The sequence below is a fragment of the Elephantulus edwardii genome, unplaced genomic scaffold, assembly GCF_000299155.1.
Source record: "Elephantulus edwardii isolate Elephantulus edwardi_28Jun2011 unplaced genomic scaffold, EleEdw1.0 scaffold00255, whole genome shotgun sequence".
Taxonomy (NCBI): domain Eukaryota; kingdom Metazoa; phylum Chordata; class Mammalia; order Macroscelidea; family Macroscelididae; genus Elephantulus; species Elephantulus edwardii.
Genome location: NW_006400005.1, coordinates 2,743,807 through 2,767,052, shown reverse-complemented (window position 1 = coordinate 2,767,052; position 23,246 = coordinate 2,743,807). Strand labels below are relative to the sequence as shown.

The 23,246-nt window shown below is 37.8% G+C and overlaps 1 protein-coding gene across 7 annotated transcripts in view; it reads right to left on the bottom strand.

Annotated features, from left to right (window-relative positions):
- The window catches only part of RIMS1 (regulating synaptic membrane exocytosis 1), a 701,348-nt gene that overhangs the window by 63,513 nt on the left and 614,589 nt on the right, over positions 1-23,246 (bottom strand). For 4 of the 7 annotated variants that reach the window (XM_006899387.1, XM_006899389.1, XM_006899388.1 and 1 more), the window contains one exon: positions 17,281-17,516. The exons of the other annotated variants lie outside the window; for them this stretch is intronic. In XM_006899387.1, coding sequence (XP_006899449.1) covers positions 17,281-17,516 — 236 coding nt within the window. The remainder of the gene's footprint in view (positions 1-17,280; positions 17,517-23,246) is intronic. 7 annotated transcript variants of the gene reach the window in all.

Sequence of the window (23,246 nt, the reverse complement as noted above, 5' to 3'; positions counted from 1 at the left end):
TTCCCATTCTTCTAAGAGTCAGCCACAGTTTATTATGATCCACGCAGTCAAACACCTTTGCATATTCAATGAAACATAGATATACATTCCTCTGGTATTCCCTGCTTTCAGCTAAGATCCATCTAACATTAGCCACAATATCCCTAATGCCACAACCCTTTCTAAACCCAGCCTGGACTTCTGGCAGTCCTCTGCTGATGTGCTGTTCCAGTCGTTTTTGGATAATCTTCAGTAGAATCTTGCTTGCATGTGAAATCAATGATACTGTTCTATAGCTTCCACACACTGTTGGGTCACCTTTCTTTGGGATAGGAACAAATCCATAACTCCTCCAGTCAGTTGACCAAGTGGTTGTTCTCCAGATTTCTTGGCACAACTTGGTGAGCACGTCCAGCGCAGCATATATCAGCTGAAATATGTCAGTTGGTATACCATCTATTCCTTGGGCCTTTTTTTTTTCTATTTCCTTCAAAGCAGCTTGAACTTCTTCCTTCATCAGCATAGGCTCTTGTTCATATGTTGTTTCATGAAATTCTTCTGTGTCTGCCAATTCCTGTCGATACAGTGATATTCTTTCAATCTTCTTTTAATACTTCCTGGATCATTTAATATCCTGCCTAAAGCATCCTTGATCATAGCAACTCGAGGTTTGAATCTGTTCTTCAGTTCCTTGAAGTGAAGAAATGCTGAGTTAGTTTGGTCCTTTTGATTTTCTGACTCCAACCTCTTGCACATTTCATTAGAATATTTTACTTTGTCATCCGCACTGCCTTTTGAAATCTTCTATTCAGCTCTTTAGTATCTTGAATTCTTCCTTGTGCTTTGGCTTCTCTGTGCTCCAGTGCAATATTCTGAGTTTCTTCTGACATCTATTTTGGTCTTTTCTTCCTTCTCTGTCTTTGTAATGAAGGTTTGCACTCTTCTTGGATGATACCCTTGATATCCTCACACAACTCATCTGGTCTTCGCTCATTAGTGTTCAAAGCCTCAAACCTGTTCCTGAGATGGTACTGAAATTCAGGTGGGATGAACTCAAAGTCATATTTTGGTTCCCGTGGATTCGTTTTAATTTTCTTCATCTTCAGCTTGATCTTGCACATGAGTAGTTGGTGGTCTGTTCCACAATCAGCTCCTGGCCTAGTTTTCACAGCTGATACTGAACTTCTCCAGCGGTCTCTGAAAATACCCGCCTACCCCACAAATAACTGTAGAGGACCCAAGTCTGCATGGGAGTTGGGCCAAGAAGAAACTATATACACACCAGTTTGACAGGACACATCACCTTTACTTGGGAAGCATTACCACCAACTTAGGAGACTCTGGTCACAGCATAAGAAACTGTCAGCAGCTGACGTGTCTGGAATTACAAAAGCCAAGGAAGCTTCAGATAACCTATTAGATCAAGGGCTGGACAATGGGAGATAGATGTTGAAGGGAGTGGGTAGAAGGGTTATCTTGATGGATAGTGGAGCAGGGAAATAAGTGGGTCAAGACACTTGGGCCAATGGCAGGGACAACACTGAAACTAATGGTTAATTCCACAATAAGGGATATATCTTTCACTTTTTCTGTAAAATGCTTGTCTGTTGGATACCTCTCTAAATCTGAACATTCAGATTAAGACAGACTAGGAAGAAGGATTGGCCTTCCACTTCTGAAATAGCAGGTCTCTGAAAACCCTATGTACAACAGAACATACGTAGAATAACAGAAAGGGCAACTGAGGTAGAAATTTCAAGTATGGAAATACAAAGGAAGAGGAACAGTTGTAAGCAGACACTAGTGATTGTAACATGGAATGTGAGAACCATGAATGTAGGAAAATTAGACATTGTTAAGGAAGAAATGGAATGCATAAATATTGACATACTAGGCATTGGTGAGATGAGATGGACCGGCATGGGGCATTTTGAGTCAGATGATCATAAGATATATTACTCCGGAGATGAAAAGGTGAGGAAAAATGGGGTTGCTTTCATAGTTAGAAAAGCCATTTCTAGATCCATCTTGAAGTACAATATTGTGACAAGATAATACATCCAGATGCATAAAAGGAAGTCCAGTGAATACCATTATCATTCAGATACACGCACCAACCACCAGAGCCAAAGAAGAGGAAATAGAAGATTTCTACCAACTTTTACAGTCGGAAATCGATCGAACATGCAATCAAGATGTATTGATAATAATGGGTGACTGGAATGCAAAATGTGGGAACAGAGAAGAAGATTCAGTAGTTGGAAAACTTGGACTTGGTGACAAAAATGTAGCTGGAGATAGAATGATTGAATTTTGCACAATCAATGACTTAATCATTGCAAACACAAATTTCTTTAGTTACTATAAAAAGAGCAAGGGAAATGTGGGGATTTATTGGAGGGAAAAATGTTTCTGGGTATATAATTCTTCATTTGCATTTTTTCCTTTCAGGATTTTATATACGCTTGCACATTCCTTTCATGCCAACATGGTTTCTGCTAAGAAACTGGAGCTTTGTCTTTTCATAGGTAATTCTTCATTATTCCAAAGCTGCTCTCAGTATCCTCTCCTTGCCTTTAATTTTGGAAAATTTTACTATGACATATCTTTGTGGTTTTCTTTTTGGGTCTGTTTGAGGTTCACTCTGTTTCATTAATGCATATTTTCTTAGTTTTCTTAATGTTTAGGAAATTTTCTTCCAGCAAATATTCAGCAATTTCTTGTGCACTTTAAATTTTTTTGGGGGGTGGGGGGAGAGGTCTCTTTATGTTTTCTGAGAAGCAGCGATGTCACTTTGAAGACTAAGGTTCCCCTCATTCAAGCCACGGTCTTTTCATTTACTTCCTATGCATCTGAAAGGTGGACACTGACTAAAGATGAGAGTAGAAGAGTCAGTGTCTTTGAGTTGTGTTGGAGAGGAGCATTGAATACTGCATGGAGTGACAAAAAGAATACATATACATGTCTTGGAGAAGGTACAGCCAGATGCTCCTAAGAAGAAAGGGATGATGACACTCTGTCTCATATACTTTGGGCCTATTGTTAGGAGAAGCCAGTTCCTGGAAAGCACATCATGCTTGGAAGGGTTGGGAGGGGGGTCAGTGAAAAAGAGAAAGACGCGTAATCAGATGGCATTCTATTTGCAGGTAATTAATGAATCTCCTTTCAATCCTGATGCCACATTCCTCTTCATGAAGTCCAGCTTCTCAAATAATTTGAGAAGCAGACAAATTGAATAGGTATGGAGAAAGAATGTAACCCTGACACAACTCTTTCTTAATTTTCAACCAGTGTTCCCTTGCTCTGTTTGCACAGTAGCCTCCTGGTCCAGGTATCAGTTTCACATGAGTACAATTGGGTACTCTAGGATTTTAATTCTTCTCAATATCAGCCACATCTTGTTATGATCCACACAGTCAAATGCCTTTGCAAAGTCTATTAATAAAGCACAAATAGACATTCTTCTGGTATTCTTTACTCTCAGCCAGAATCCATCTGACATCAGCCATGATCTCCCTGCTGCCATAGCCACTTCTAAATCCTGCTTGAATTTCTGACAGTTCCCTAACTATGTACTGTTCTAGCTGTTTTTAAATTATTTTCACCAGTATTTTGCTTGCCTGTGATATTAATGATATTGTTTGGTAGTTCCCATTCCTTTGGATCCTTTTTCTTGGGAAGGGGAAGAAATATGGACCTCTTCCAATCTGTTGACCAGACAGCTGTCCTCCAAATTTCCTGGCATAGCTTGGTTAAATCTGGCAATCTAATTCTGCAAAACAGTCATTCAGATGCTTGAAGCACAGGTCTGCTATGGCAGAAATGAGGTCTCAATGACTCAGAGTCACCTTAACAGCAGTTGGCTTACTAGAAAGCTCCTTAAAAGGATGTTAATGCCTGGCATCAAACTTTGTCCTAAATTTATTCTCCAATACAATCTTTAATACCTGTGTTACATTGACTATGCAAAGGCATTTGACTTTGTGGATCACAGCAAATTGTGGCTAACTTTGAGGTGAATGGGAATCCCAGAACACCTGATTGTGCTCATCTGAAACCTATACTTGGACCAGGAAGCAGTCCTCAGAACAGAGGAGGAAAACACTGCATGGTTCAAAATTGGGAAAGCAGTGCATCAAGGATGTGTCCTGTCTCCATACATTTTCAATCTACACGCAGAACAGATCATTCTGGAGGCTGGACTTCATGAGAAATGTGGCACCAGGATTGGAGGAAGACTCATTGACAACCTACGTTATGCAGATGACACAACCTTGCTTACTGACACTGAAGAGGAACTGAAGTGCTTCCTGCAGAAGGTCAAGGACTCTAGGTTTTTTGTGGTTTTTTCCCCATGGATTGAAGCTCAACATCAAGAAGACAAATATTCTCACCACGGGGTCAACTTGTAGCACGTAATAGATAGAAAAAAGATGGAGGTTGTTAACAATTACATTTACTTAGCTTCACAATCAACACTCTTGTCACCAGCAATTAAGAATTCAAAAGATGAATGGCACTGGGAAAATCTGCTGTCAGACACCTCTTCAGAGTACTGAGAAGTGACAATGCCAGTCTAGAGACTAAGGTACACCTGACCTAAACCATGGTCTTTGCAATTACTTGCTATGCATCAGGGAGCTGGACAATGGCTTAAGATGACGGAAGAATTGATACCTTTGAGTTGTGGTGTTAGAGAAGAGACTTTAATATAACATGGACCACCAAGAAAACAAATAGGTCTGTCTTGGAGAGGTTGAGACCAAGTTTCTCCTTGGAGGCTAGGATTTTAAAGCTTAGCCTTACATATTTTGGGCATGTGGCCAAGAGGAACCAGTTCTTGGAGAAGGACATCATGCTTGGAAGGGTGGACATATATGGCACAAGAGAAAGACTTGGGAGGAGATGGTTTGATAAAGTAACTGGGATAATGTGGGTAGGTGTGTCAGAGTCAGTGAGACAGGCTCTGGACAGGGCAGGCTTTAGAGCTATTGTACATAGGGTTGCTATGGGTTGCAAGTGACTTGACGGTACATACAATAACAACAACAAATTAGCAAATTTTTCATGTGCTGGGACAATTAACATTTGGATTTAACTTTTCTTATAATATTTTCCTTCCACAAAAATCTCTTGCCCCAGCTTTTAATACTTCTTTGCCTCAAAGACTTCTGCAGGAAAACAGAGATATCCAGATATCAGCAGCTTTTTTTTTTTAATAGAAGTCGAAACACTAAAGTAAAAACAAAGAAAAAACACAACCACAATAACAGAAAGCCCACTTGCAGAGGAATTGGTCTTAAGTCATAGAGATCTACGTGTGCCAGAGTAGAATTGTGTCCCACAGGGTTTTCAATGGCTGACTTTTCAGGAGTAGATCACCAAGCCAAGCCTCTCTGCAGTGTGGGTATCAGAAAGCTTGGGTAAGGAGAGCTGAATTCGCCAATATGAAGGCATACAGTTGCTCCACAAGAGAAAGATGGGTAATTTCCCATTTGAGTTACTGTCTCTGAAAAACTGATGTGGGGTCAGCTATGGGTCATATCCAACTCAAGGGTACACATCAATAATTGAGTAGACATGAACCTCCTGCCTTTAGCTATCAAGTGTTTTAACCACTGTAGCACCCAAAGATATTTATATAGATTTTTTTGTTAATGTTAGGTACCTGTTGAGTCAACTCTTACTACTAATGACCTCACCCTCTATGTACAGCAAAGCAAAACAGTGCCTTATCTGCATCCTCCTCAGAGTCACTGCTGTGCTTGAACCGAGGGGTGCACCCAATGTGTCAACTCATCTAGTTTAGGATCATCCTCTGTTGTGGTGATTCTCTACCAAGGTTGATGTCCTTAGTCCATACATGCAGGAACAGAAACATAGTTTAAAAGCTAACATACTTTTTTTCCATTTAGACACAATGATACCAGTTATTATTAAAATATTTATTAACATAATTATACTGGCAGGAAATTTCCCAAGTGTATGTAGGGACCCTTTCCACAAAGTAAATTTTTATTAAATTATAAGCGAGAACGTAACTAGTGATGAAACCCCATGTCCAAAACCTCAATTCATTACCACTCAATCTCAACCAAGTCAGAGCTGACTTTCCAGCATGTTTTCTGAGGCTTAAAGAGGAATAATGGTCAGATGTTGCTCATCTTTTCCCATGGAGCAGCTGATGGATTCAAACCAGTTACATTGGGGTTGTAAGTGCAACTCTTACCTGCTGGGTCATCAGTTGTTGTTAGGTACTGTTGAGGCTAGTATGACTCATGCGATTCTACGGAGTCCTATCCTGTGCCATCCTCATAATTTCTGACACACTTAAAGACCACTGATGTAGTTACTGTGTCAATCCACCTCATCAACGGTCTTCCTCTCCTTCACTGGCTTTCTACTTTTCAAGCATGATGTCTTCCCCAAGAAATAACCTCTTTTAGTGACATGTCAAAAGTATGAGACAAAGCTTTGTCATTCTTGCCTCCAAGAAGCATTCTGGTTGTACTTTTCCCAAGACATATCTATTAGTTCTTTTGGAAGTCCATGGGATATTCAGTATTCGTCCCCAATACCACAGCTCAAAGGCATTGATAATTATTCTACTATCCTTAATCACTGTCCAACTTTCAGATGTATCACAAGTGATTAAAAAGACCATGGCCTAAATCATGAATATCTTAGTCTTTAAACTAATATTGTTACCATGTAAGTAAGTGCTGAAATTCCTCACTACATTGACTGGGTCTCTAAACCTACAAATGATGATCTTCACATTCTAAACTCTGCCTCAAATTAACTTTATTCAATTCTAAAATATTTTTAGCTCAGAGGCTTCTTATATTTTCCTTTTCTTTTACTACTTTATTTACTCACTTGTTGTTGTTGTTATGTGCCGTCGAGTCATTTGCGACTCATAGCGACCCTAAGTACAACAGCCCCAAACTCTGCTCTATCCTGTGCCAATCTCATTGCCTCTGACAAACCCATCCCGAGTACCCCAGTCACTGAATCAATCCACCTCATAGAGGGTCTTCCCTTCCTGCACTGTCCCTCTACTCTACCCAGCATGATGTCCCTCTCCAAAGACCTGTCTCTCCTTACAACATGTTCAAAGTATGTCAGACGAAGCCCCAGAATCCTTGCCTCCAAGGAGCAGCCTGGTTTAATCCTCTCTACGATGAATCTGTTTGTTTTCTTGGCAGTCCATAGTATATTCAGTACTCTTCTCCAGCACCACAGCTCAAAGGCGTCAATTCTCCTTCTATTCTCCCTAGCCATTGTCCAACTCTCTGATGCATAACAAGTGACTGCAAAAACCATGGCCTGTATCAGGCAGACCTTAGTCTCCAGAGAGACACTGTTGCTCTTGAGTATTTTGGAGAGGTCCCTAACCACAGACTTTCCCATCGCAATACGTTTTTTGATTTCCGGGCTACTGGTGCCAAGAGTGTTGACCGTGGAGTCGAGCAAACTGTAGCTGTGAACAATCTCAATCTCTTTGCCATCCATCCTGATGCTACCGATTGGTCCAGTGGTGAGAATTTTTGTCTTCTTGAAATTGAGCCTCAGTCCATATTGAAGGCTACAGTCCTTGACCCTCTGCAGTAAGTGCATGAGGTCCTCCTCAGTTTCAGCGAGCAAGGTTGTGTCATCTGCATAACGCAGACTGTTGATAGATCATCCACCAATCCTAACGCCATGCTTCTCCTCATAGAGCCCCGCCTCTTGGATAATCTGCTCTGCATACAGGTTGAAAAGGTATGGAGACAGGACACATCCCTGACGTACACCCTTCCCAATTTTGAACCATGCAGTGTTGCCCTGCTCTGTTCTGACGACTGCCTCTTGGTCCAAGTATAGGTTTCGCATTAGCACGATTGAATGTTCTGGGATTCCCATTCTTCTCAGAGTCAACCACAGTTTGTTATGATCCACAGTCAAATGCCTTTGCATAATCAATGAAACACAGATAGACATTCTTCTGGTATTCCCTGCTTTCAGCTAAGATCCATCTAACATCAGCTACAATATCCCTAGTACCACGACCCCTTCTAAACCCAGCCTGGACTTCTGGCAGTTCTCTGCTGATGTACTGTTAGCATCTGAGCTAGTGCCTATGGTGATGAAGGCAGAAATTCAAGCTGCTTTGAAGGAAGTAGCAAAAAATAAGGTCCCCGGAATAGATGGCATACCAATTGACATATTTCAGCTAACGGATGCTCACCGAGCATGGATGTGCTCACCAAGTTGTGCCAAGAAATCTGGAAAACAACCACTTGGCCAACTGACTGGAAGAGGTCAATATTTGTTCCCATCCCAAAGAAGGGTGACCCAACTGAGTGTGGAAACTACAGAACAATATCATTGATTTCACATGCAAGAAAGATTCTACTGAAGATCATCCAAAAACAACTGGAACAGTACATCAGCAGAGAACTGCCAGAAGATACTGATTTACTCACTTATGGATTCAATTAAGCTACTGTGTGCCAACAAAGTTTATAGCTATGTGTTTGACAGCTTGAATACTTTTACCTACAGTTTCATCTAGCTTAGTTGGAAACTGTTTATGCAATTTCCTCAATTAAAAAATACTTTTAATGAATTATCCCTTCTCTCATGATGAATAACTCATATGCCTGAGATGATTTAAAGTAGTATTACTTAAAATCTGAAATACTCTTTAAGAACAATTTATATTAAAATCTCTAAGTTTTAAACTATACAACTTGTAGAAAGATAAATATTATTTGCAACTTAATACATAAACATATTGTATTGGAATAAAATTTAAACTAGTAAAACAAAAAATGATGAATATGTTAGCTATTATTGGAACCAACTGCCTGACAAAGTTGTACTACAAACCAGATCCCATGTAAAGTTATGGTCATATTTTAGTGTGAAAAGCCAAAGGTTTCTTCAAATGTGCAGTGACAGAAAAGGAAGTAACAAAGGTGAGAAAGGGAGTTCTAGTGGTAAGAACTGTGCTTCCAACGCAAGGTAACATTGTTTGGAATCACTAGCTGCTTTGCTGGAGGAAGATGAGAAATCACCTCTCATGCAATGACTGCCATCTGAGAACTGACTGGAGGGTCAACTGTGGTTGGTTCTCACTTGACAATACATAATAATAACAACAACAAAGGTTAAAAATGAGGAGGAAGAGAAATCAGGGAGTGTTACCTCTCTCACTTCATTCTTGCTTTTCAGAAATGCTTTGCTTTTTCAGGATCACTTTTCTTTACAAATAAATTTGCCAATTGCCTTTTCTCTTTTAAAAACGAGTTTGGTATTTATTTTGGGATATCATTAAACATGTAGATTGCTTTTGATAGGACTGTAATTTTCACTATTTTGAATCTTTCTATCCATCAACAGGACATATTTTTGCTTTTATTTAGGCTTTTTATTGTTTTTCACAGTAGTGTTTTATAGTTTTCTTTATAAAAGTTTTTGTGTCTCTAGGTTTATTCCTAAGTATCTCAAGATATGGTTGGTTATTATAAATTGTATTGTCTTCTTAGTTTCCTTTTCTGTATCTCCTCTGCTATTATAGATGAATCCCATTGAATTTTGTATGTTATTGTTATGTGCTGTTGAGTCACCCACGACTCATACTGAATCTTTGCATAGCAGTTCTGAACCCTGACCTATCTTTTGCCACTCTTAATGACTCTGATGCATCTACCTCCATTATCCCAGTTACTGTGTCAATCCATTTCAGCCAGGGTTTTCATTTCCTCTGCTGTCCTTCCAACCTTCCAAGCACGGACTGGTCTCTCCTGGCAACATGCTCAAAGTACATGAAATGGAATTTCAAATCTTTGTCTCCAAGGAGCACACTGGTTTCACCCATTCCAGGACAGACCTGTTTGTTCTTCTCCTGGTCCATGGTATGCTCAATACTACACTCCAGCACCACAAATCAAAGGCATCAATTCCTCAGTAATTGTCCAACTCTCTGATGGAGAGTAAGTAATTGAGAAGACCATGGCCTGGATCAGACACATCTTACTCTCTAGACTAACACTGCTGCTCTTTAGAGCTCTAGAGAGGTCCCTGGCAGCAGATTTTCCTGTGGAATTCACCTTTTGATTGCCTGACTAATGGTGACAAGATCGTTGATTGTGAAACCAAGCAAGCTGAAATTGTTAACACTCTCAATCTCTTCTCCATCTATCATGGTGCTTCCAATAGGCCCAAATAGTGAGATTTTTTTTTATGCTGCTCTTCAATCCATATTAAAGACTACAGTCCTAGCAAATGCATCAGGTCCTCCTCAGTTTTGGCAAGCAAGGTTGTCATTTGTATATTGCAGGCTACTCATTGGTGTTCTTCCAATCCTGAAGCCACTATATTGAATAAAAATAATCTAAGCGGGCATCCTTGTCTCCTCTTGTTCACAAGGGGAACATTGAGAATGATTTTGGCTCTTGGTTTTATTTCTATTTTGTTGGGTGTTTTACTAAAACAGGTGTTGGATTTTGTCAAAAGTCTTTTTTGCATCAATTGATAGGATCATGTGGTTCTTGTTCTTTGCTTTGTTACTGTGAACAAGTATGCTGATTGTTTTTCTTATGTTGAACCATTACTGCATATCTGTTATACATCCCACTTGGTCAGCATGAATTTTTTTTAATGTAATATTGGATTACATTAGTCAGGATTTTGTTGAGGATTTTTACATCTATGTTCTTGGGAGATATTGATCTGTAGTTTGCTTTTTTTGGTAATATCTACACCTGGTTTTGGTATTACAGTTATGCTTGCTTCACAAAATGACTCTAGGAGTGTTTCTTCTTTTTCTGTTTTTTGAAATAATTTAAGTAGAATTAGTGATAGATTCTCTCTGAATGGTCAGTCATGAAGTCAACTAGTCCAGGACTTTTTTTGTGGAAGAGTCTTTTTATGAGCTACTCATAATGTAAGTGTTCTACATTTGTCCATGTCAATTTGGTGGGCATGTGTTCAAGGAATTTGTCCATTTCCTGTTGGTTTTCAAATTTATTCATTTATTCATTTTTATAAAATTCTATTGTTAACAATTTAATTTCCGTTAGTTCTGTTGTGATATCACCTGTACCATTTCTTAAGTTATTTGTATCCTTCTCTTTTTTTCTTTAGTTAGATTTGCCAATGAGTTGTCTATTTTAATGCCTCTTTTAAAGATTCAGCTGCTGGTATTGTTGACAGTTTAAACTGTTTTTCTGTTTTCCACTTCATTGATTTCAGCTCTTGTCCTAGTATGGGATTAGATTGTTGTTGTTCTTTTTCTATATGATAGTGGTACTGAATAGGTTATTGGTTTGTTACTTTCTTCCTTTTTAATCTGTTTGCCTATTTCAATGTGGAGAATGCATTAAGCTGTATCCCGGAGGTTTTGGTATATTGTATTTGCATTTGTTTTGAGTACCTTGTTATTTCATTTGTTATGTCTTTCATAACTCATTTGAAGGTATTAGGAAAATATATGGCCTAAGGAATTGATGGGATAGGTATTGACTTATTTCAATTAATCGATGCAGCCTTGGATGAGCTCCAGTTTATGCAAGGAAAATTGAATGACAGCTCTCTGGTTATTTGTTCCCATTCCCAAGAAAGGTGATTCAACTGAATGTGGAAACCATCGAACAGTATCACATACAAGCAAAATACTTGAAGGTCATTAAAAAATGGCTAGAACAGTACTTAGATAAATGCCAGAAGTTCAAGCAGGATTTAGACATGGCCATGGCACCACGGATGTCACTACTGATGTCAGACAGATCCTGGCTGAAAGTAAAGAATGCCAGAAGGACATCTATTTGTACTTTATTGACTCTGCATAAGTATTTGACTGTTTAACAAGTTGTAGCTGACAATGAGAACAACGGGAGTCCCAGAGCCCTTAATAGTGCTCATGTGAAACCTCTACCTGGACCAAGAGGCTGTTGTGCAAACAGAGAGGGGAACACTTTATGGTTTAAAATTAAGAAAGGAGAGTTATATTATCTCTCCATACCTATTCAATGTGTATGCTGATCAAATTATCTGAGAAGCTGGACTTTATGAAGAGAAATGTGGCATCAGGATTAGAGGGACACTCATCAATGACCTGCATTATGCAGATGATACGCCTTCCTTGCTGCAAGTGAGAAGGACTTGAAGCACTTGTTGCAGAAGATCAAGGAAAGCAGCTTTCAGTATGGATTGCATCTCAGTGTCAAGAAAACAAAGATTCTTACCACTGGACCAATAAGCAACATCATGATGGATGGAGAAGAGACTGAAACTGTCAATAACTTCATCTTACTTGGATCCACAATTAATAATCTTGGTACCAGTAATCAGGAAATAAGGAGACACATTGCACTGGGAAAGTGTGCAGACACCTCTCCAAATTACTGAGGAGTAGTGATGATTAAGGTGTGTCTGATTCAGGCCACAGCCTTTCCAACTGCTTGCTATACATCTGAGAGCTGGACAATGAATAAGGGTGACAGATGAACTGATGCCTTTAAGCTGTGGTGTTGGAGAAGAGCACTGAACATCTGGATGGATGTCTTGGAGTGGGTGTCCCCAGAGTGCTCTTTGGAGGTAAGAATGATGATGCATCGCCTCACATACTTTGGGCATGTTGTTAGGAGGGGCTATTCCTTGGTGAGGGACATGATGTTTGGAAGGGTGGAACGTCAGCAAAGGAGAGGAAGACAGCCAACTAGGTGGACTAACTGTGAGTGCCACAACATACGCTAATATGTCGGAAAGTTTGAAGATGGCACAGGATAGAACAGTGTTCAGCTCTGTTGATCAAAGGGTTGCTATGAGTTGTACTCAACTTGATGGCACCTAAAACCAAACATAACCTGATTGTGTTATAGCTGGTTGTTACTTAGATTCCCCTGGGTGGATTTATAAGCTTTACCCTCTTATCATTACTGCTTCGTTCGAGTTGGTCTATCCTTCTGTGAGTGGTGTGTTAAATGACCATTACCACTATTGTGGTGCTATTTCTTTAAGTGTCTTAATCACTGTTTTATGTATTTTGTCTATAATTATAATCAGGTCTATCATTTGATGTGTAGATGTTGACCAAAGTTATGTCTTCTTGATCTACTGTGCCATTAATCATTATATATAGTGCCCATCCTGATCTCTAGATTATCACAGATTAGTATTGCTAGTTTTGCTTTTCTGTGGATGTCATTTTCTTGGAATATTTTCCCACCTTTTGATTTTTAGCCTATTTCCTAGTTTTTAAGATGTGTCTCTTGTAGGCAACATACGGTACTCTTATTTTCTTAATTGATGCATATAAGCTATTCATATTAAGTGTAATTACTGACAAGCCAAACTGGATCACTGCCATTTTTCTGTATTTCTTTTTGTGTTGTTTTTTTGTTACTGTGGTCTACCCACTTTCCTTTAGTGTCTCTGTGTGAAAGACTTCCCTTAGAATTTCTTGTAGAGTCTTGTTTCCACAAATTCCTCAAGTTTCTGTGTTTGTTTTTTGTTTGTTTGTCTGTTTTTTTCAGAGTATCTAATTTCCCCTTCATATGTGATGGCCAGACCTGCTGGATACAGGATCCTTGGCTGGTAACTGTTCTTTCCACCTTCTGTGCATGCCATCCCATTACCTTCTTACTCAAATAGTTTCTAATGAGGAATCAAAACTTAATCTAATTGGTTCTTTTTTTGTAGATGATTCTTTGTTCTCCTACACTGCTTTCAGTATTGCATCCTTATCTTTTACTTTGGAGAATCTGACTATGATATATCTTGATGTTATTCTTCTGGGGTGTAATCTGTTTGGGGTTCACTGAGCTTCTAGGATATGGATTTCCTCACTCTTCATGATACCTGGGAAGTTTTCTTCTAATATTTCTTCCACAATTTTCTCTGTGCTTTCACTAGCCCCTTCATGTTCTAGAATTCCAATCATACATATGTTGTTTCTTTTGATGTTTATTAGATGATTCTATTATTTTCTTTGTCTCCTCTCTGTTTTTTTTTAAAAATATGTTATCATTGGGGTTCTTGTCTTCCAGCTTACTATCTATCTCTTTTGCTGTGCCATTTTTTTTTGTCCCTCTAGCATGTTGGAAAGTTTTGCCATTTCAGTCTTGATATTTTGGATTCCAGTTTCATGCATTTCTGTTATTTCAAGCACAGTGTTGGATGAATCTGCTTTATCTTGTGATGATTTAAAAAAATTCTTGTACTACCTCTTTATCTATAATTGAAATTCTTTCTTCTATCTTTTTCAATTTCTCTTAAAATTGTTCATGTTCCTCCATGTTGCTATATTTCTTCTGATTTCTTGTCTTTGGCATATTCACTTTATTTATGGCTTCCATTCTTTATTCTTCTAGCATTTGAACTTTCTTCTGTAGCTGTTCATATAACTCCATATAACTCCATGTCAAGATATTTCTTCAGCCTCCCTGTTCCTAGTGTATGCAATATGCTCTGAAATTTTTGGAAAATTGCTTATTTTGTTTTTCCACAATGTTTGAAGCTGCCTACTGCTTACTTCACATTATGTGAAGGTTAGTCTAGGTATGTTAGGCTGTTTTGTCTGCTTAGTTTATTGAAAGTTCTTTATCTTTATGATGTTACTGATTAGTTGCAGACTTAAAGTGTTCCCTTTGTAGAGGATAATTATTGTCCCCTATAGAGGGAATACTAACTTTATCAGGAGTCCTTCCTAGACCTGAGCAGTGGGAAAGCTTGCCTTTCCTAAAGTCCCCCAAGTTCTGTCAGCAGTGTAGCCCTGCAGGAATCTCACAAGTGCTGCCTGCATCTTCTAAAGTTTGTAATTTTCCTTGGTTGTCAGCAGTGTATCCCAAGACTAGTTTCCCCCTGACTGCTGCACCCTCTCTATTCAGGGTATCAAGAGGGTGAGGCTTTAGGCACTTCTATGCAGCTGTCCTTTCAGGTCTTGAGTAGTCTGGCAAGAACCTCTCCTGCGCTTAACTTTTCCAAAGTTTGTAATTTCCTCAGTGGTGCACGGTGAGGTGTGCCAGAGACTAGTTTCTCTCCAATGACTGCACATTCTTTCTAGGGTGGGTGGAAGGTGGCAGCCCCAGGTACTTCTATGTAACTGCCTTCTCAGCTCTTGCTTCATTTTGCCTGGTGGCATTCTCTTCTGCCTGCAACCTGCCTCTTCTAAAGTTCGTAACTGTCCTTGTTGGTGTTTAAAGAGGCCTGCTGGAAACCAGTTTCCCCCTGACTGTTGCCTCTCTCTATCTGGGATAGGGGGGGAGGGTAGCCTCAGGTTCTCTATGCAGCTGCCCTCTTATGCCTTGAGCAACCTGGAGGGAGTCTCTCCTGCCTGTGGCCTGCCTCATCTAAAGTTTTTAATTGTCCTTGGTGGTGCACAGTGCAGCCTGCTGGAGACCAGTTTCCTTCTGAGGGTTGTCCTCTCCACTATCTGGGGCTGAGGGTCAGAATTCAGTCCCAGGTCCTTCAATGTAGCTGCCCTCTAAGTCTCCCACTTCCTGGTGGGAATCTCTCCTGCTTCTTTTAAAGCTTGAAATTGTCCTCGGTGGTGCCTAGCATGGCAGGCCAGAAATCAGTTTCCACTTGATGGCTGCACTCCCTCTAACTTTGATTCTATGATTTTAAGAAAGATATAACTATACTTAGACAAATAGGTTTACAAACTACTTCAATTTCTGAAAGACTTACAATTTCCTTTTATTTTCCACATACCAACAGGAACTTAAAATGAGTACTTTTCCAGATTCTCAAGTGAGTTACAAAGAGAATTTTATAAAACATTTTTGTATAAACATAGTTTGTGACAAGATTTGCTATTAAAGCAAAGAAAATGGAATCAATATTTATAAGAGGAAAAAAATACATGCTTGAAATCAATAAGATACATCACTTACCTTTGGTTTTAAAGAGTCTTGAGTACAGGGCACTGAGAAGCACAGTGGTTTAAATTTTCACTTGGAACCAAAATGCTGGCAGTTCTAATTCATCAGCAGTTCCATGGGAAAAAGTTGTAGTGGTCTGTGGCCATAAAGACTACAGCCTTGGATAACAACCCTATGGTGCAGTTTTCTTTGTGTACAGTGTTGAAATTAACTTGATGGCAATGAATTGGGATTTTAGTTTTTGAGACTATCAATGAACCATCTAATACGTCTAATCAAATATTATCTAATTTGAAATGGTTGTTAAGTCTTTGAGTCAGAACCCTCACATGGGTTTTCAGAGACAGTTAATTGTGTGGAAGGAGACTGTCCAGCTTTCTCCGACCAAGCACTGGAGGATTTGAACCACATACTGTTGTGTTGGCAGTGCACCATTTTACCACTACACCATGAGAACGCCTGACTCTGAGGGTGTGAGTGTGAGTGTGTGTGTGTGTGTGTGTGTGTGTGTGTGTGTGTGTGTAGCTCTGGTGACCCAGTGGTAAGAAGCCTCTAATGGCTTAATGGTAAGGAACTGTGCCACCAATCCAAAGGTATAAAGTTCCAAACTACCAATTACTCCATGGAAAAAAGATGGGTAATCTCTTCCAGGTGATTTACTTTCTCTGAACACCTACTTGAGGATCAGCTATGGATGAACTGGTTCAGACTAAATGGTATACAACAATAACCGCCCCCCATATATGCATATATTAATATATCTATATGACAATGTTCAATACAAAAATAACCACTTCTCCTTATATTTGTTCATTTTCTACATACCTTGAGGACATAAAGCTTTTAAGATTTAGAAATAGAACAGTGTATGTGAAACTACAATTTGTATTAAAACATTAGTCTTTACAAATTCACTGACCCATTTTTAAGTAAAAGTAACGTGAATTTTACTTACATTGAAATATAACAATTGCATTGAATTATATTCATACATAATTGAAAACTACATTTCAAGTTGCACAACTCATTTTCTTTTCTTTTAAAAAATATAGATACAGTCTAAATTATAACTAATTCAATTATTGAGCATTTTGAACAAGAGAATCCTGTTGCTTTTCTTATATACATATCAATTTGGATCTCTAATATTTCTTTGCATTTCCTTGCATATTTGTAAATAGGATTTATCGGTACTTGAAAATATCTCACCATTTTATAGAAAATGATGTCCTTTTTAAGATAACCAAGCAGAAAAACACCAAAACAAAACACCCATTTATTTAACAGCTTTTCAGACACATAAAAATAAGCCATCTCTGCAAAAGAAAACCAAATGCGCTCAATCATACCAACAAGTCACAGCATGATGGTGAACTTCTGCACATCCCATGACAACTTGGGATATTTACACTTAATTCACATCACTCACCTGTTTGGCTAAGTTGAGATGTGCTTCTACTCCTTCGAGACACTATTGCAACCACTTTGGCACTCAGGCTGGATCTCCTTTTCTTCCCACCTGCTCCAACTGTACCCACAGCTGTGTCTGACTGGCTGCCATCATTATGCTCCAGTGTGTACATCTCTCCACTCACACTGGTGCTCTTCGTGATAGCTCTTCCTGAAGTTCCCATCCGTCTGCCTTGCATTTTAGGGGTAAATGAACTATATTTACAAAGTAAAAACATATACGCATACATAAATTACAGGTCAGTGCAACAGAAATTCTAAATCTAATTAATCTTGAAATAATCCAAGCAAAGTGCCAATTGAATAGTAGTCTTTCAGCTATGAAGAGCTTAACATCATATTACAGCTGACAAATATTTACTAAATACTTTTATTTTAACATCGAGTAAACCATAAGTTTTGGTGTTGGTTCCCCACCCCCCCGAATGGCAAAGGTAAGTGTAGATAGTGCTATATACATGGGAAGTATATATTATTGGCCAATTTTATAAATAGCTACTGTGAAGTTATTTTATACTTCTAGAGGAAACAAAAATATTTTAAACAATAAGAAAAGTTCCAAAATGTATCTAAGAAAAATATTAGGAAAACTAACATACTTTTAATTTGCTATACGACAAATGAAAACATCATTTATTCTAATCCCCTGGGACCCCAATTAACAGTCATCTCTTTGACTTCCTTAGTCTTACCAATTCTAGGAAAGACTGCTGAGGAGCCTAAAATATTAGTCTTCAGAAGTACCCTTTCCTACTGTTTCTTCATGCCACTTTGTCCCCAACATAGATTTCTTCAACTTGTTTTCTTCTTTCAGTAAATCTAACTTATTAGTCTAGACTGAATATTCCTTTGGTTAACTTTGCCAAGACAAAACGGATTTGTCTATGTTCCCAGTTGTGCTACTTTATCTGAACAGAATATTGTTCTTCTGTTTGAACAGATAATTTAAGGTTGAGAACTTTAGGCACTATGGAAGATCAGTGGAAAAGAAAATCCTTTTCATATGCCATAGTACATGTCTATGAGCTGAGGAGAGGTAGTATGAGACTGGAGGAATGAATGGAACAATCCTTAAAATCTTTTAAACTCTTTCACCAATATACATAGGGGAAGCTCTGGTGGCCCAGAGATAAGAAGCTGTACTACCAACCCAAAGGCACATGGTTTGAATCTAATAGCTGATCAACAAGAGAAAAGGTGGAAAATTCCCTCTCATGTGATTAACTCTTTCTGAAAACATGTCAGAGGGTCAGCAATGGGTTGTCTCCTTCTCAACGGTATACAACCACAACAATATACTGGAATATTTCCCACAACATTGGTAATGGCTGCAGAGTAGATTCATATGTGTAGAGGCAAACAGTTCACAGATTTTCAAGGCTCCTACCAACTGGAAATAGAACATCAGGCATTTCTTTTTCGCTCTTCATAATTTTTTTTAGATTGGTTTGCATACCATAATTTGTTTACATTGTGCTTTGTTCATGCACATTTTATACAATCTTTATTTACATTGTGTTTCATTCTATCATTTAGAGTGGGTTTGAACTGCCAATATTTCAATTAGTAGTGAAGTGCTTGATCATTTGTAAAATCCAGGAACTCCATTACACATACAATCTGACTCTTTATAGGCCAATAAATACCTCATTCAATCCATTTAAAATATCACTTGAAAATTATCCAAAAAAAAGTTTGCTTTTCACTGGGTGAAAGACAAACTTGAAGAATTACAGGACACTGCAAGCAAAAACCAGGAAGAGCTTAAAAAAATCCAAAACAATGTAGATAAAACAAAGGAACCAATAGAGGCTCTGGAAAAACAAGAAAGTACAGTTCAAAATATGAGGTCCAATGTTTCAGATGCTGTCAAAATGATGGAGGGACACATGAAAAGAGTTGAGGAGATGGAACACAGAACCAGTGAGATATAAGATATAAGTGTCACTACTGATCTTCTAGAACAAAAAGCAGAACTAAAAAGGAAGGAAAAAAGAAGAGAATCTAAGGATAATGTGGGACACCACCAAGAGAAATAACATACACACCATCAGAATCCCAGATCAAGAAGAAGCAAGTAAAGGCACTGAAAAAGTTATAGAAATATTACTAGATGAAAACTTCCCAGACATAACACCATACAGAATAGATGTCAAAAGAAAAACACCAAGGCATATCATAGTCAAATTTGTCACAAACAAAGATAATGAGAGAATTCTGAAAATAGGGAGAAACTAAGAGTAACCTATAAGGGAGAGCAGATGAGATTAAGTGCTGATTTGTCAGCAGAAACTAAGTGAGCAACAAGACAGTGGAAGGACGTATATCAAACACTCAAAGAGCACAATTGTCAACCAAGAATACTGTATCCAGCAAAATTGTTCATCAAATATGAAAGAGAGTTCAAGATATTGCCAGATAAACAGAACCTAAGGGAGTTTTAAAAAACAATACCAGCATTATAGGAAACACTGAGAGATGAGCTTCTTACAGAGATGCCACAGAAATAAAAATGGACCAAAGTAGTAGAAAAAGCATCAAAAAGAATTCAACAAAATTACAGCAATAAAACGTTGCCTCTCAAACATCACACTAAATGTGAATGGTTTAAATGCACCACTAAAGAGAGAAAGAGTCGCAAACTGGATAAAACCCAAAATCCAATAATATGCTATCTACAAGAGACACACCTGAGAGGTGAAGATAAACACTAAAAATAAAAGGGTGGGGAAAAAAATATACCAAGCAAATGGCAACCAGAAAAAAGCAGGAGTAGAGATATTAATCTCTGATAAAATAAATTTCCATGCATAAACCATCACAAAGGACAAAGAAGGTCACTACATAATGCTTAAAGGGTCAGTATAACAAGAGGAAGTAACAATAATAAATTTCTATGCACAAAATGATAGAGCTGCAAAATATAGAAAACAAACATTAGTAAAACTGAAAAATGAAATAGATAACATGATTATAGTGTTGGAGACTTTAATATACCACTCTCAAGAAAAAACAGAATTACCAGAAAGGAATCAACAAAGATGTTGAAGAATTAAACCACAAAATAAACTAACTTGATCTCAAAAATATTTAAAGGTTAATGCACCCCAAAAGAACACAGTATACCTTTTCCCCCAAAATACATTGAATGTTCTCCAGAATAGATCACATTTTAAGCCACAAGGCAAGCATCTATAATTAAAAATATAAAAATAATACAAAGCGTCTTCTCAAACCACAATGCTACAAAATTAGAAATTAATAACCAGAGGATAAAGGTGAAAGAACCCTACATTTGGAAGCTGAACAACACCTTATTTGAATATGAATGGGAACTAGAAGAAATAAAAAAATGAAATTAAAAAGTTTCTTGAAATAAACAACAATGAAAACATAACTTATCCAAACTTCTGGGAAATAGCCAAAGCAGTAATCAGAGGTCAATTTATAGCAATAAGCGAACACATCGAAAGGCAGAAAAAATGATGTTAGCTCTCTAACACAACATATCGAACAAACTGAAAAAGAACATCAAGAAAACTTGACACTATCCAAGAAAACTGGAATTATAAGAATTGGGGCAGAAATAAATGAAATAGAAAACAGTAAAACAATTGAAAGCATCAAAAAACTGAGGAGTGGGTTTTTTTATAAGGTCAATGAAATCGACACACCACTAGCAAAACTAACAAAGAAAAAGAAGAAAAAGACATACATAATTAGAATAAAAGATGAAACAGGCAACATCACAACAGAACCAACTAAAATAAAAAGGCTAACATTGAAATATTTTCAAAAACTATATTCAAACAAATGTGAAAACCTAGAGAAAAGGGACAAATACTTAGAAATTCAAACCTACCTAAACTGACACAAACCAAAATTGAACACACCAAAAGACCTATTACCAAAGAAAAATTTGAAAAGGTAATAAAACATCTTCCAGCCAAAAAAAGCTCTGGACCAGATGGTTTACAAGTGAATTTTATTAAACATTCAGAGAATAACTGTTACCAATTCTACATAAAGTATTTCAGAAAATAGAAAAAAAAAGATGGAATTCATCAGGACTCATTCTATGAAGAGAGTATATCCTTGAAACCAAAGTCAGGTAAATACACCAACAAAATAGAAAACTATAGGCCAATATTTCTCATGAACATAGATGCAAAAATCCTCAATAAAATCCTGGCCAATAGAATGTAATGATACATAAAAAAAAATTAATCCACCATGACCAAGTGGGATTCATAACAGGTATGCAAGGATGGTCCAACATAAGAAAAGTAATCAATGTAATTCATCATAATAACAAAGCAAAGAGGGGGGGGAAAACCCCAGATGATCCTGTCAATTGATGGAGAAAAGGCCTTTGATAAAATATAACACAGTTTCCTGATTAAAACACTCAACAAAATAGGAATAGAGGGGAATTTCCTCAACATAGTAAAAAGTATATACACGAGAGCCAACGTTGTTCTCAATGGAGAGACGTTAAAGTCATTAACCTTGAGAACATGAACTAGGCAAGGATGTTCACTATCATTTCTCTTATTCAATATTTTATTGGAAGCCTTAGCAGTAGCAGTAAGACAAGAGAAAGAAATGAGTATCAAAATTGGCAAAGAGGAGATGCAATTATCTCTATATGCAGATGATATGATAGTATACTTAGAAAAGCCTAAAGACTCAGCAAGAAAACTACTGGGCATAGTTGGCCAATTCAGCAAAGTGGCAGGATACAAGATCAACATACAAAAATCAGTTAGACTTCTCTACAGTGACAAAGAGAATACAAAACTGGAGCTAAGAAAAACAATACTGATCACAATAGTTAATCACAAGATTAAATACTTGGGAGTAAATCTAAAACATGAAGTCTTCATGCATCATGAAATACCTACAACCAAGAGAAGATAATTAGATGAATGAGAGCTTCTATGAATCAAATTTTCTAAGAATAAAATAAAAAACACAAAAGATCTTCTCAGAGAAAATGACAAAACATTACTAGAAGAAAGCAAAAGAGATCTTGAGAAATGGAAGAATATCCCTTGCTCATGGAAAGAAAGACTCAATATTGTGAAAATGACAATACTACCAAGGACAGTTTAAACATTCAATGCAATACCTATAAAAACCAAGTCCATTCTTCAATGAGATAAAAAAGGCAATCTCCAATTTCATTTGGAATGGAAAGAGGCCCAAATTAAGCAAAGCACTCCTTAAAAAGAGAAACAAGGTAGGAGGCATCTCATGACCTGATTTCCAATCCTACTACACTTCCATTGTGGTCAAGACAGCATGTTATTGGTACAATGACAAGCACATAGATCAATGGAATAGAATTGATAACCTAGAGATTAGCCCATCTACCTATGGACAACTAGTTTTGACAAGGAGATGAATCACTTAAGTGGGAAAATGATAGCCTTTTTAACAAATGGTGTTGGCAACACTGGAAAACTATCTGCAGAGAACTCATGCAATATACACCCCCACACCATAAACACACACACACAAACAACTCAAAGTGGATCAAGGACTAAAACCAAGGACTATAAACTTCATTAGGAAAAATCGTGGAAGAACTCTAGAAGAACTCCACAACATGAAGTCTTCTACTCATCATGAAATACCTCCAACCAAGAGAAGATAAATAGATGAATGAGAGCTTCTAAGAATCAAATAAAAAACTTCTCCAACAGGGTAAAAAGGGAAGCAACATAGTGGGAATAATATTTGGTAACTACATGTCTGAGAAGGGTCTTATATCTTGAATTTATAGACTTTTTGAGCACAACAAGATAAAGGCAAACAACAGACCTGCAATTTGGGCACAGGATATGAACAGACATTTCACCAAAGAAGACAATAAAATGGCCAATAAGCACATGAAGAAATGTTCAAAATCCCTAGCTCTAG